We start from the raw sequence: 16,293 nt of genomic DNA, 5'->3' as shown, positions 1-16,293 counted from the left end.
CTTTAAACACTTTTCCCACTTTCACTGCTTTAATGTGTGCATTAACAATGACCAGTAGTGGACAAACATGAAGCATCACTGGAGAATTGTGTCTTTTTTTTATATCGTGAATATTTCATCCAGTGTCATTCCCATCACATCTCAAATAAAATGGTTGACCAAATTCATAGCTAGCATTTAGGTATCCCAAATATAAACAATTAAATAATATTTGTAAGCTTTTATGCACAAAATGAGACAAGACGAGTGCGCAGAACGTTTCATTAATTCATGTGAACTTCTTTTGAAAAACGAAGGCTGTCAATTCTACAATCAAATGAACATCAAATACAAAATTATCTTTGAATAATGCACGAGATATCATAACACCGTAAACACTACAATACTTTATTTAGGGGGGGGGGGGGGGGCTTTATTTAAAGGCCCTTCTTGGTCATGCATGAGGATTTTAAGTTAAAGCAACACCAAGTGACTTTTCCTCTGCGGTCGCCCTACAGGTTGGAAGCGGAATTGTCCATTACCGCTGTCGTAAATAATTTAGCCTACGCAGCCTACTGTCGCACGCACATGCTCTCTGTTTATCCAGCACCGGCTTTGGAATCATCAATGGCCACAGACAAGGTAGAGTATAATGCATGATTTTATGAAAGTATGATGTATTGCGACATCACAAACGAGCACTTGTAGCAATTGTAACGCTTGCCGTAAAGCAAGTCAAATTAGTAGTTTTCTTATGTCTCATTAGAACAACAGAAACACGACCCGATCTGGCAATCTTACATAGCGTGGATATATCAGATAAAGGACCGCAAAGCTGTGGCATAAGTGCATTTCACCATGTCACGACTTGATGAACCACTGAAACGATTTTGGAAACATTATTTTAAGGTAAAAAATCGTACTTAGTGCTGCTTTAGGCCGTGCCATGTAAACTTGTAAATCAGAGTGGAAACACTGTTCTACTTCAGCTCTTAGGGAATTGGGAAATTATTCAGTATAAAGTGCCCTAAGGAGACTGGTGTTACTGATGGGAATTGCACATTCTCAATCTGGGAACACAAGTTATCAGAGAACACTAAATGGACTCATTTGCCTTATAGGTTCGTCCCACTTGTGCAGTTACGAGAAAAAACTGAGAATAACTTCAACAACACTTGAGCTAATGCACAAGGCACAGTAGATTAATGGTGGGGACGCTTTTCCTAAGAGGATAATCACATTCTATGTTTTATATACTGCAAAACAAAGAGGCAGAGCCATTTTTGTTCAATAAAGATGGCATCTCAGTTGCACAATAGCATTATCAAAGAGCACAGCAAACAAACCGCAGTGCTGACCGGTATCTAACCCCAGTGCATAGCTCACTTGAAGCCACCTGTTATTTTTCAATTACCAGGTGGCGGGTACATTTTGCTTTGATGTGGCCACAATCCAAAAATGCTGTCTTCCCGGATGTACAATGGATGTGTTGTACGTCCAGCGCTTCAATAAAGTAGCAGTGGTTTCTTTCTTTTATTTGTTCCAAGGAAGGAACAAAAAGCAATTGCCCTGAGCATAATTTGTAAAGAATGAATGTTGGCACAGTAACTATAAATACAAGGTTGTTCGTTTTATTCTGTAATTTCCCTGTTATTTCTCCAAGGGTTTCAGAAAACAGTTGATACAGCAACAATGCCAATATTACAAATTAATTTTATGTCTACACCTGTGTACTCATTTCACAAAGTGTTGAAATAACAGGAAATAACACCTATTGCATCAATAACTGGATTTCTTTCTGTATGTTCAAAAGTCACTGCAACAATACATGGGGTTTGTAGATGGTTGCAAGAGCATTGCTATGCAGTTGCTAAGGGGCACAGAGTGTTTTTTTATCATGTCACTATATGGTCACTAGGGTGTTCAGAGTGGTTGCTAGGCTATAACCCACTGCACGTAAACAAAAGAGCTTAGTCTCTATGACATTCTGGCTTCTCTAGATATGACTCAAGTTTCTTCCATTCAAGTCTATGGGATTTTCTATGGGATTTTCCTTATGGGACCTGTTTTTATATGAATATGAAAAAAAAGGAGCAAGATCCTGACATTACTTCAAAAAGTAATAGCACAAAACCACATGGTTTTTGGTACAACTCATGTACCATTGTGCAGCAAAAGCAATGCAGGACAACTGTATGCTAAAGTCTAATACTTACACTACAGTTCAAAAGTTTGGAGTAATATTGTGAAATATAATTACAAAATAACTGTTTTAAAAATGTAATTTATTCCCAGATGTCAAAGCTGAATTTTCAACATCATAACCAGTCTTCAGTGTCACATGACCCTTCACAAATCATTCTAATATGCTGATTTGCAGCTCAAGAAACACTTCTGATTATTATCAATGTTGAGAACAGTTGTGCTGCTTAATTTTATCTGGAAAACGTGATACAACAGAAAGCTGAAAAGAACTGCATTTATATGAAATAGAATAAATGGAATACTATAAATGTCTTTACTGTCCTTTTTGATCCATTTAATGCATCTTTGCTGAATAAAAAGTGTACTGACCCCAAACTTTTGAATGCTAAATGTAATTGCTAATTACCCTGTAAACACAGTAACTGAGCATAATGAAATAATGTAAATGATGTGTTTTTATATCTAGAGGCTAAACAATTGGAAATGAGTGTAGAGAACTGTAGGCGTCCTGTTCCTACAAAATCACACAATACCATATACAGTTGGCAATGCTTTAGTGCCTCTTCACTTTGGCTCCATAATAGCTGATTTGAATAGCAGTGTTAATCTGAGGTGTAAAATGAGGAGAGGAAGACAATGAGGCTTGTGTTTCTCCAGAGGATATCTGTGCTTGCCAGCAATGACTGCTGCCCTTTCTATTTACCTTTATGAAGGGCTTCACCACAGATCCAACAGGCGACAAAACAGTCTTATGATTAGCCTTTCTCTTTAAGAAGGATGGGAATTTAACGGTTCTGGCTCTGACTCCAATTTGACTTAATGACTGTGGTTCTTTAAAGGGATAGTTCACTCAAAAATGAAAATTAGCCCATAATTTACCCCCCCTCAAGCCATCCTTGGTGTATATGACTTTCTTCTTTCAGCCAAACATAATGATATATATATATATATATATATATATATATATATATATATATATATATATATATATATATATATATACATACACAGGTCTTTCTCAAAAAATTAGCATATTGTGTTAAAGTTCATTATTTTCCATAATGTAATGATAAAAATTAAACTTTCATATATTTTAGATTCATTGCACACCAACTGAAATATTTCAGGTCTTTTATTGTTTTAATACTGATGATTTTGGCATACAGTTCATGAAAACCCAAAATTCCTATCTCAAAAAATTAGCATATCATGAAAAGGGTCTCTAAACGAGCTGTTAACCTAATCATCTGAATCAACTAATTAACTCTAAACACCTGCAAAAGATTCCTGAGGCTTTTAAAAACTCCCAGCCTGTTTCATTACTCAAAACCGCAATCATGGGTAAGACTGCCGACCTGACTGCTGTCCAGAAGGCCATCATTGACACCCTCAAGCAAGAGGCTAAGACACAGAAAGACATTTCTGAACAAATAGGCTGTTCCCAGAGTGCTGTATCAAGGCACCTCAGTGGGAAGTCTGTGGGAAGGAAAAAGTGTGGCAAAAAACGCTGCACAACGAGAAGAGGTGACCGGACCCTGAGGAAGATTGTGGAGAAGGACCGATTCCAGACCTTGGGGGACCTGCGGAAGCAGTGGACTGAGTCTGGAGTAGAAACATCCAGAGCCACCGTGCAAAGGCGTGTGCAGGAAATGGGCTACAGGTGCCGCATTCCCCAGGGCAAGCCACTTTTGAACCAGAAACAGCGGCAGAACCGCCTGACCTGGGCTACAGAGAAGCAGCACTGGACTGTTGCTCAGTGGTCCAAAGTACTTTTTTCAGATGAAAGTCTGAAGCCAGTGTCAAGTACCCACAGTCAGTGATGGTCTGCGGTGCCATGTCAGCTGCTGGTGTTGGTCCACTGTGTTTTATCAAAGGCAGGGTCAATGCAGCTAGCTATCAGGAGATTTTGGAGCACTTCATGCTTCCATCTGCTGAAAAGCTGTATGGAGATGAAGATTTCATTTTTCAGCACGACCTGGCACCTGCTCACAGTGCCAAAACCACTGGTAAATGGTTTACTGACCATGGTATTACTGTGCTCAATTGGCTTGCCAACTCTCCTGACCTGAACCCCATAGAGAATCTGTGGGATATTGTGAAGAGAAAGTGTCAAGACCCAACACTCTGGATGAGCTTAAGGCCGCTATCGAAGCATCCTGGGCCTCCATAACACCTCAGCAGTGCCACAGGCTGATTGCCTCCATGCCACGCCGCATTGAAGCAGTCATTTCTGCAAAAGGATTCCCGACCAAGTATTGAGTGCATAACTGAACATAATTATTTGAAGGTTGACTTTTTTTGTATTAAAAACACTTCTTTTATTGGTCGGATGAAATATGCTAATTTTTTGAGATAGGAATTTTGGGTTTTCATGAGCTGTATGCCAAAATCATCACTACTAAAACAAGAAAAGACCTGAAATATTTCAGTTGGTGTGCAATGAATCTTAAATATATGAAAGTTTAATTTTTATCATTACATTATGGAAAATAATGAACTTTATCACAATATGCTAATTTTTTGAGAAGGACCTGTGTATATATATATGTCCTGGCTCTTCCATGCTTTATAATGGGAGTGAATAGAGCCTGAGTTAAGTCCAAAAACACACATCCATCCATCATAAAAGTAATTCATATGGCTCCAGTGGGTTAATAAAGACCTTCTTGAAGCGAAGCGATGCGTATTTGTACGAAAAATATTCTAACTTTAATAATAATATATTTAATAAAATATTAATAACTTTTTTATAAACTATAGTCACTGGCTTACGGTAACGTACGTGAGCCTAGTTCCGGCGGAAAAGTGACCTTTGACCTGACAAAGAAATATAATAATTAAAATGTAAAATAACACTATAGTGTTGACTGTATACATTAAATATAGATTACTCTTTAATAAAGCTGTGTTTTGTTTGATTAACATTAATGACACAGAAAGCAGCAGGTAAATGTGTCTACAGTCACTTTAATATAATGATACACACCTGATTACATACGTAACTGACTGTCTGACTTTCACTCTATGGTGGTTAAACTTTGCAATTAATCCACAAATCACATGCGTGCCAAACTGTGTGGCCTGGTTCATTCAGATCACGGATCAACTACGATCTCTTACACCCCTAATAACTGCACTGGTTTCAAACTAAGTTGTGAACAAATCTCTGCTCTGTGCCTTTCAGGGTTAATCAATATTGTTTCCAAACCAAGCCCAAGCAAGATTGATTGTTTGAGCCTTATGTCATAATTGAAAGTGTAACGAAGTAGTAGAATAGGAAAAGAAATAGGATGTGCAGGCAGGTGTTTGCTTTACAGAGTGATTAGATGTCAGCAAGGGTGAGATTTAAGTGCTTAGTGTTAGACAGAATGAGAGAAGTGCAAGAAAGTCGTCCAGAGACCCATGTCTCATCCCACAGGTATGAGCACACTTCTGAGAGAGAGTCCTCCGCTAGAAAGAGCTACACAGACGCTCATGCAGTGCATTTTGTAACTGAACAGACACAGACAAGATTTTGGTGGAAATCCTTCTCTCATTCATTGCTGCTAGTGATTACACTGGCTGACGAGAGCAATTATAGTACAATCTGTTGATTACCTCGCTGTGAGAAATGCTCTTTTTCTTTGGAACAACATGCACTGATAAATCGACTTTACGAAAGCCCCGTATAATTAGGCTGGTTTAGGGTCAAACCCTCCAGACGCACTTTTAGCTATATATGGATGCACAGCGCAGCCCTTCAGTTAGGTAACTGACAGATACTCAATAGGTTAAATAAATATAACCTTTCATTGCACAAAACTGTCGTAATTTTCTCCAAAAAGAGGGAATATGGATTATAATGTGATCTTCTCAGAAATCTGACATCCCTTAAAAGCACTCTTCAAAAAAAACTAAAAACGTTACCTCACTAATCTACCACACTGTCTTAACCCATCATTATTTAAAACCGGAGTTATTATCATTAAATCAAACGGTAACACTTTACAATATGGTTCATTAGTTAACATTAGTTAACTACCTTAGGTAACATGAAAGACTTCAGCATTTATTAATCTTAGTAAATATTAATTTTAACATTTACTAATACTTTATTAAAATCAAAGGTTGTATTAGTCTACATTAGTTAATGCACTGTGAAAGAACATGAACAAACAATGAACAGCTGTTTTTTTATTAACTAACATTAACAAAGATTAATAAATACTGTAACAAGTGCATTGCTCATTGTTACTTCGTGTTAGTTAATACATTAACTAATGTTAACTAATGAACCTAAATATTAATTCACATAATTTTAATTTATTTCATATATTTTTATCTTTGTTTTTAAAAATAAGGACCAAATGCAAACTGCAAACGAAAAAGTTATGTGAAACATCCATCTATCCCTCACTCACTGACCACTTTATTATGTACACATATTCAATTGCTGGTTAAAGCAAATATGTAATCAGCCAATCACATGGCAGCAACTCAATGCATTTAGGCATGTAGACATGATCAAGATGATCTGCTGAAGTGCAAACTGAACATGGGGTTACAACCGAGGTCTGCAGAAGAGCGTCTCTGAACGGACAGCACGTTGAATCTTGAAGCAGATGGGCTACAACAGCAGAACGACACCAGTCTGAGGGTACAATTTGCACAAGCTTGCCAAAATTGGACAATAGAAGATTGCGGAAACGTTGCCTGGTCTGATGAGTCTCGATTTCTGCTGCGACATTCAGATAGGGTCAGAATTTGGCTTAAATTCAGGCTGGTGGTGGTGGTGTAATAATGTGTGGTATATTTTCTTGGCACACTTTGGGCCCCTTAGTACCAATTGATCATCAATTAAACGCCAGTGTCTACCTGAGTATTGGTGCTGATCATGTCCATCCCTTTATGACCACAGTGAACCTATCTTCTGATGACAATGAGTTCACTATACTCAAATGGCATCTACAGTCAGATCTCAATCCAATAGTACACCTTTAGGATGCGGTGAAACGGAGATTCCCATCTTGGATGGGCAGCTGACAAATCTGCAGCAACTGTGTGATGCTATCATGTCAATATGGACCAAAATCTCTTGAGGAATTTTTCCAGCAGCTTGATGAATTTATGGCACAAAAATTTAGAAGAAATCACAGGAGTTCACCAAAACATTGAGAAAATACAGCAAAAAATAAATAAATAAGAAGGAAGTGCTTTTATTGCAGTGTTTTGTACTTGAGGCCACAAAGGTACAGAGGTACCGTGTGAGAAACAGCATTAGAAACAGGAAAAATGGAGAGAGAGTGAAAGAGAGATTGCTTCTAGCATATTGCTGGAGGGACAAAGCCGGTCTAGTCTGAATACTAAGCAAAACAGACAGCAGCAGATGCTAGCAGCAGTCTGTTGTCAGGGGAAATGCCTCCCACACGACAACAGAGAAAAGAGCACAGGCAAACGCAGGCCAAAGGATTCCCCTTAGAGCACATCATACCCTATTAAAAGGACTGGGCAAAATCGCTCACTTTATAGAACTTTATAGACCCTATAAAAGGTGGGCTAGAAGGAGGGAAGAGTTTTATGAAGTAGCCCACTAGCCTCAAAACATTTGCATTTGTCTCACATGCTCATTCCCGAGGCGGGTTCTTGCTTCTTACCTTGGCTTTGTTGATAGTGCAGTGCAGAGCATTGTTCTCCTGATCATACAGAAGGCTGAAGTCCAGGGTGCCGAGCGTAGCTGCGAGGAAACACATAAAAACATCAACAAAACAGTTCATCTACAGGGCACATACTGTGTGCAATAGCAATTAGCAAGCTGTTCAAACCATATTTTGCTCCTCCAGAGATCATCTGATGCCAACTGTACACAAAAAGTCAAAGAGCTTTCTCAATCTCGTAAGCTTTAATTTGAAATTGGCCATCAGGGCTGCACATGTTTTTACAAGGTACCAAACTGATACAATGATTCTTCTGCACTTCTGATCTGTTGAGTTTTGTTTGAAGTACTTATTACTAATTTATTAGTAATTTAACTAGATACCAACAACCAGAACTGTAAATTTCACTTTGAGTTACACTACAGTTGAAAGGTTTGGGGTCAGTAAGATTAAAAATACTTAAGATAATTATAATTAAACATTTTTTTTAAATCTTTCTATTGATCAAAGAATCCTGTAAAAGTGTTTCATGGTTTCCACAAAAACATTAAGTTGCACAACGGTTTTAAGCATTGATATTAATAAGAAATGTTTCTTGAGCAGCAAAGCAGCATATTAAATCATGTGACACTGAAAACTGGAGTAATGATGCTGAAAATTCAGCTGTCATCACAAGAATAATTATATTTTATAAATATTTAAATAAATAAAAATTCTGTAGCTTTTAATCAAATAAATGCCGCCATAGTATGCACAAGGTAAGTACAAGAGACCCCCCCCCCCAAACACATTAAAAAAAGCCTCAAGCTTTTGAATGATAATGTGTCTGTGAAATTGGTTTGGTTGAAAATAAACATTTTCCAATAATTTCAGTGTCAGAACAACAGTTCACATAGACTGCTGCAACATTATTTGAATTAACTTTAATGCTCACCAGTCTATGGTTATACCAAATGATTTCAAATTTACCTAGCCCTAAAACAATACACACTGTCAATTTTGAAAGACATTCTGATGATATTTTCCTATTTAAGTGACTATTCTTCACCAGAATAAGCTGCAAAGTAGATTTGATTGCGACAGTCAAACGTCTTGTTATCTGAAACTAAAAAGGCTGTGATTTCCTGAAATTGAGGGAGATACAAAGAAAAAAGATGAGAGAAATTTTCCTTTTATGAATTTTTGGACCTTTCCTATTCCCACTAAGTGTAAAGTCAATACTCCAGTAGGGTCACGGCTTTGAAAGTGAACCTCCCTGTGGATTCTGCCTTGTATGAATGCGGTCATGAGAATCTGAGTCACATCTCATATGGACTCCTAGCAGGTGGCCTTCAGCTCCATTCTGCAGAGAGCATCTTGAGTTCAAGGGCATTAGACTAGGGATGTCACCATCATGGTTTTTGTGCCCCCGATGCGAGTTATTGAGCAGAATAATTGCAACAACAGCAAAAAAAAGTCGAGATAAGGTTAGAAAGCATAAAGTACGTGGTGTCTGAAGTCTGAAACAAGAGGCAAACCATAGCGCAACAACGTCTTAGATAGTCTGACGGCAGATAAAAATAATTTCTTTCGAGTGATTCGTTACAAAAGTGCGCATCAAATATGCTAAACACGGAAACCTGGTTGATTATGTGACGCACTAGAACCGACCTCATTCACGTACTCAATTTGAGCTTCTCATTCCTTTTAATGGCAGATGACAATCACATGTGAAGGTTCAAACCGCCACCTACTGTACTGCCTGCGTGACAGCTGATGTAAAATAAAAGGACTGGGCCGATACCGATCAGTTAGAAAAATGCTTAATCAGCCCTGATATTGATCCGTGACATCCCTACATTAGACATACTGAAGTAATCAATTAACCTTACCCAGTTATATCCTCAGCAAAATATAAGAATAACAACTGAGGGGAAAAAAAAATCAGTGGTTTGAATTTCGATGTAACTTGTTTAAAATAACAGACTGAGAGCACTATATCTGAATCACTAAGCTACTCGTGGTATATTTTTCCCTTACACACCTGACTTAAGTTTACCTGAGGCGTTTCCAGTCGACACCATATAGTCTACAGTCGACACTTAAAAGTGATGAAAATCAAGTTTTAAAAGGTTGTCTATGTGGTGATCAACACCATTGCTCAGTATTTTTTCCTTAAAACTGCAGTGAACCAAAGAAAATCTCAAAAACATGGTTTGAAATCGCTGGTGTTTCTGACGTCACAAACTACCTTGTAACCAATCACGCCAACATGTGATCGTCAACGTGGATCTCTGCAGTGAGTGGAGGCGGGGCTAATTTGCATATTCATAGAACGATGTAAACTAAATGAGGCATTGGTGTAGAGTCACATTCAAGCTATTTTAAGGCATGAAGAATTTTTTTTCAAGGAAAAAACATTTAAAAATGTAATTTTGGTGATCAAAGGTGAGTTTTAAGGGATAAAATCATTGACTACAGGGGCATTAATAATATTTCTACAGCACTGCGTCTACAGTCAACAACTGGCTTCGAGTTGGTCAACGTCTTGACCTTTTGGAACACAATCACTTGAGAATAAGGTCTTTAGTGCTCCTCTAACTGACATGATTCATAACATTATTTTTACAATATGATTGGTTCTTCATATGTATAATTCAGCAAACCCTTCTGTTACTAGGTAAAAGCAAATCTGGATTTCTTGATTACTTCATTTTGTTATTCAAAGTCATGAGTTTATATGAAGAGTTCCTTTGCAAAAACCGATAAACGACATTTAAAAAAAATGAAAAAGATCTGACTCCCGTGCATTATTCTCCACATATAGCACGTTCAGAACCCCACACGTTTTGTCACAAAAGCCGGTATTGCCCACTGTAAAAACATCGCGAGTTTACGTTTTACGCACCCCTGTTGTTTGTGAACACCGTTTTAGCGAATCAGCACGCAGTATTCAGGTCAGGAGACAAGACTGCTTCGACAAGGAACTTCGTCTAAAGGAGTTTCGTCAAAGCTGACAAAGTGACCGAGGATGGATTTCGACGAACTTGATGAACCCGTGATATCTTCTTCGGGGCGTAAAATGAAAATTAAAACCTAAAACTTTTTCATGGAACCTTGCTAAAGCAGCACATTACAGTGGTGAGGGAAAAGCTCCCTGTCTCGCGTGTTATCACAACAAAGTTTGTCAGGCGTCTACATTGTTAACTGAGGAGATTACAAAGATTAACCATGTGTTTTATTATATATATAAAAGCAATTACTCTGAAACATGAAATGTGGAGTAATCTGCTTTTGCTTTATATATATATATCTGTTTTTGCAAATTAACTCTTCATATATTTATACATCTGTCTAGTTTTATTTCCCCTTTTGTTGTTTTCAGATATGATTCAGACACGCACTGACTTTGGCCCAAGGTTTGGGGACATTTAGGTTTCAAAAGCAGACAATTGTTAACCCTGAAGAAAAAGAAATGTTAATTATGATAAAAAAAATAAATTAAAAAAAACGACTACACTACTGCACCCCGCAACAGCTGTTGCTGCAGTGAGCCATGATGTAGGAAAGCTTTTGTTGGACCTTAATGCCATACGTCCTCCTGTTTGTGTGGATGTATTCTTATATGATGAGAGGAATCAGTGGGATTAAACCAGGCGTGTGTTTAAATACCTAAACTGGTACCAGCAATGCGTGACTTCAATCTCTAATGCTGAGAGCACTGCCATCAGTGAGAGGCTTTTCTCTTCCGCGATTACAATGAATTGTATTATCTTATAGTATTTTACCCATGAAGACAATGAATAGAATATCGGTGTGAATGATGGACAGAACAAACATATTGGTTCAAAATTCATACTACAGCAAAATAGAGCTGTCAAACGTGTTTGAAGTGCTAAATATGATTTTGGCCATAGATAGATTGATAATGAGAGAGACAAGGGAATTCACTGAAAAAAGTGGGTTGGATTTACATGATTTAATCGTACATCAGTTCCACATGAATCAATAAAGTAACAATTATAATTTGTTCACTTAACTTCAGCATACACACACACACACACACACACACACACACACACACACACACACACACACACACACACACACACACACACACACACACATATACATAAACATATATACACACTAAACACAATTATAAACTCAACACTTTTGTTTTTGCCCCCATTTTTCATGAGCTGAACTCAAAGATCTAAGACGTTTTCTATATAGGAGAAGGAGAAGTGCTCACTAACACAGATTTAGACAGATTTTTGAACAATATTTGAGAGAAATAGGCCTTTTGTGTATATAGAAAAAGTCTTAGATCTTTGAGTTCAGCTCATGAAAAATGGGCGCAAAAACAAGTGTTGCGTTTATAATTTTGTTCAGTGTGTATATATGTATATATATATATATATATATATATATATATATATATATATAGCCCTCAGAGTTTATTGACAGTTTAAAAGATACAGATAAATATTGAATATTGAACAGGTCACACAAACATTTTAAATACATTTGTCCTCAGGTTAAAGAAAACTGTAGAATGTTTTGGATTCCTTGAAAAACAACTATTATTAAATGCGTTTAAATATGAATCATTTTTTAATAGAAAGGGGAGCTAATGTGCATTCGAAAAATCATAATTTGTATTGTATGTGCATTGATCAGAGTTTATATGTGAGCAAAAGAAAATAGGATTGAGAAAGCGAGACCAAACTCTGGTTTAGTGGATTGGGTGGAGTGAACCCAACTGGAAAGATTTTGACCGAATAGCTTAAATGAGGATGAAAGCAGCCCCAAACAGTTTACAATAATAATAATACAATCCTCACAATACATAATCTTTATATTTACTATTATTGTCTGTTTCTATGGTTACAGCATGGCCGTCACAGGGATTGACTGCATTTTCCTGTGCATACAGATAATATTCGATTCGCTCCTGTTGGCTTTTGTATGTACGAAACAATTTGAGTCACAGCTGTTGGTAAATACTGACTGTCTGAATGTAACTATAGAAGAATACACGGAGAAAGTAAGAACAATGTGTGGTAGAATGTAAAATAGAAGGGCAGCAGGATTATCCTTCTATTAGCATTAACTTCAGGCCATGCTGCTATATGTTCACATCGGCTGAAGAGCAGCATTACACAAGCTCACTCAACCTGTAATCATACACACACCCATCACTTAGTTTCCCACTCTGGACCACTTTACACTTCAACAATGTCCACCTGAAGTGCATTTTCCATCGGTAAATTTGGATTGAGAGGGAAGGCCAACCTGCAAAAACACGCCTTGACAGCCCTCAGCATTTCTGGCCAAAAATGTTTCATATGATCTACATGAACCAGAATGACTTCATATCAAGGATGATTTCCCTGAAGGATGAAACACAACCTTAAAAATGAGATGTCTAACATTGAGATTGCTTTGATCTCAACAAAGTTATTCTAAATTTTTGTGCTCAACACAGAAAATTGAAGTAATGAGCTTGCCGGTGAACAGTCTTCTGGGATTATGTTTCCCTGTGGTTAGCTGCCAGTTTCCCAGCTTTTCAGGACAGACTGCATTATGGCCTCTGCCAGTACAGCGGAAGGAAACAAACAGCGCTGGAATTAGCGAGAACCAAAATCGCATCCACTCCATCCTTGCCGGTTCTGTTATTTTGGGCTGGTCACATGACCATAGACTGGGCTTGTCTTCACTGCTGCAGTTTAAACTCTGAATTGGATGTCATGTGGTAATTAAGGGGAGGTATCAATGAGGATATAAAGGTGGACTTAGGAGTCATTATCATACTCTATTATACTCTATTCATTTGTGAAGACTATAATGATTCACTAACCTTATGATTTTTTTTTTTTGCTGGATAATAAAATAAGGAAATAAGTCCTGTATTGAATGAACAATCTGAGCCATTTCTATCTAATCCAAAAGCGTGTGATCGGAGTCTCTCTGCAAGACCACAACGGAATGGATGAATAAATGGAAGATAAAAACCTACCTCTTTTCACAGGGTTACAACTGTCCTTGATTTTAATGTTGAATTGTTCTGATTGGTGTTTTGAAACTCCCTTTATCATCTGTTTTGCGGTCTTTCTTTTTTTATTTTATATATTTATCCTGTTGTACAGCACAATGGCCAACTACTGTTGCCATATAAATACAAGTTGATTGATTGATGTACAGGTACTTTACTTTACTAATAGTAATATAATTATGGGTAAGTTTATGGCTTATCTGGAGTGTGGAGCCCGTTATTGCTTAGTTTAGATCTATGAGTGACATGCCATTCCATAAATGATCTTTTGCTTACTCTGAGGAACTCATTTGTCTTCTCATCTTCTGCAAAACCCCCACACACAGACCTCACATTGCCACTCATTTATGACCAGACACACTGCCACCTCTCATTACATCCACCTCAATTATGGCCAGTAGAAATATTAGATTTGATGGGCTCTGGTCTCTTCCATTGTATCTGAGGAGATGCCAACATTGTCAGCACACTGTATATGTTATTGAGTCACTGGTAGAGAACGGCTGGGCCTGAGAGGACGTTTGCTGGTATTTGCAGTCTCATGAACAATAGTCCACATGGGCACATAGCACGTTTTATCATAAAACAAACTAGAAAACTAGGAAGGGTTCAAGGTTCAGGGATTGTTTGGATTTTACAGGAAGATAAAATACAAGCTGACATGAAGGGGATGCAGTCCACAGAAAAGTCCTGGAGTTCAGATTACAAATATACCAACATCATACTGACCATTTGCTCTCTTTATGCTGTACACAAATATATGGCTAAATATGAGAGAATCTTTGATTTAATAGTGGTTTGTAATTATAGACTGGAAGTGTGTGATGGTTCTTCCTGCTATCTATTTCTTTCTAATGGAAAATGTGTGACAAGTTTATTTCATTTAGACATATTACATTTAAAAAAAAAAGTTTTGACCTTTACTGCAAATGATCAGCCAAACAATACAAAACGCACCCACACAGAAAGAAAGATCAATCATTATCCTGCGTTTGAAATGAATTTCTGCTGTTTTTTTCATTATCGCTCGTTCACCAGGGTATTCTTACAAGCCTCTAAAGTTTCCCTTGTCTTCTCAAATTGATTCATTTCACTTTCACGCAATTCAGAGAGGAGATTCATGTTGATGAGATTTAAAATACGCTACTGCCGGCAATCATTGCAAGTTCATCTTTAAAGATTCCTTTAATTTGGTCAACCCAAATAACAGCATAACAGCACGGGGAATTACATAAGTAATAACAGTACATTTCACTTGTACACACTCTGAAGAAGATATGAGTGAATAGTGTTTGCTGCAAAACTGACCAGCACAATGCTAAGGGTTCTGGGTGGGTGCTATACGGTTGCTCGGGTGTTCCTCACACATTTCCACAAAAAATCTGCACAATTTAAGGTCTCATTCATGTTCATAGCACAAACGACGTGGGACAAGTTTCATAATTAGGGTTATACAGTGTCAGGCCAAAAAAAAAAATTAGCTTTTTGGATTTAAATAGGCAAATGCTTAAGAGTCTATGATTGGATCATTATTTCTGCGATTATGATATTTCTAGCATGTTCTATGTTTGGCAACAGTTATTCTAGCCCTAATTGGTGTGAGGCTTTTCATTTCCTTAACAACCAAGACGACCATATTCCAGGATGACAATGTCAATATTCATCAGGCTCAAATTGTGAAAGAATGGTTTGGAGGGAGCATGAAGAATCATTTTCACACATGAATCGGCTTCTCTGAGTCCAGGCCTTAAATTCATTGAAAGTCTTTGGGATGTGCTGGAGAAGACTTTACAGAGTGCTGGACTCTTGCATTGTCAATATAAGATATTGACCAAAAGTTGATGCACCTCTTGATAGAAATAGCATCAAATCATTTAGTTCCATCGAGTGGTGAATCAATTTTTGTCCGGGCAGTGTTGTTTAACAATAATAATAGGGATGCCTGACTTATCTAGCATCAGTAATTAAAAAAAGGCTACTTTCAGTAACAAATATTTAAAATAGTACCCTTTTACTAAACTATTACTAGATTAATTGAAATGTCCAAAAATTCAATCCAAGAATGGGCTCTTTTCACAAGACTGTGAGACGTTCCCACAGTTATCAACAATGCAAATCTAGTTTTTCATATTTAATTATTTTTTAATTACTACACATTTATAACGCTAAACTATGTACTATATTACCCTGATAAATGCTAATAAATGCTGCTTTGAGGGTGTTTTTTATTTACAGCAGCAAATTTCACATTATTTTCTCTTCTGACTGCTGTAAACAATCTCTCTGTTTTTTTTTCTTCCTGTTTTGGAAAGTCGTGGAAACACTATCCCAGATTGTTTTCTTTTGCTATTTGAGCAACTGGAAATACAGAAATGATCTCCCATTTACCGCTTCAGAAGTTTTCCCAACTATGTCCACACACACACTTGTAAAGTTTCA

At 37.3% G+C, this 16,293-nt stretch overlaps 1 protein-coding gene across 2 annotated transcripts in view; it reads right to left on the bottom strand.

Moving 5' to 3' along the window:
- Positions 1-16,293, bottom strand: part of LOC143715001 (double C2-like domain-containing protein beta) — a 92,984-nt gene that overhangs the window by 50,372 nt on the left and 26,319 nt on the right. For both annotated transcript variants that reach the window (XM_077206570.1, XM_077206572.1), the window contains exon 2: positions 7,818-7,897. In XM_077206570.1, coding sequence (XP_077062685.1) covers positions 7,818-7,897 — 80 coding nt within the window. The remainder of the gene's footprint in view (positions 1-7,817; positions 7,898-16,293) is intronic.

Source organism: Siphateles boraxobius, unplaced genomic scaffold, assembly GCF_051911475.1.
Source record: "Siphateles boraxobius isolate OS27281-9 unplaced genomic scaffold, OSU_SipBor_1 56, whole genome shotgun sequence".
NCBI classification, from domain to species: domain Eukaryota; kingdom Metazoa; phylum Chordata; class Actinopteri; order Cypriniformes; family Leuciscidae; genus Siphateles; species Siphateles boraxobius.
Note: the sequence above shows the minus strand (reverse complement) of the source record. Positions and strands in the feature narration are given on the sequence as shown.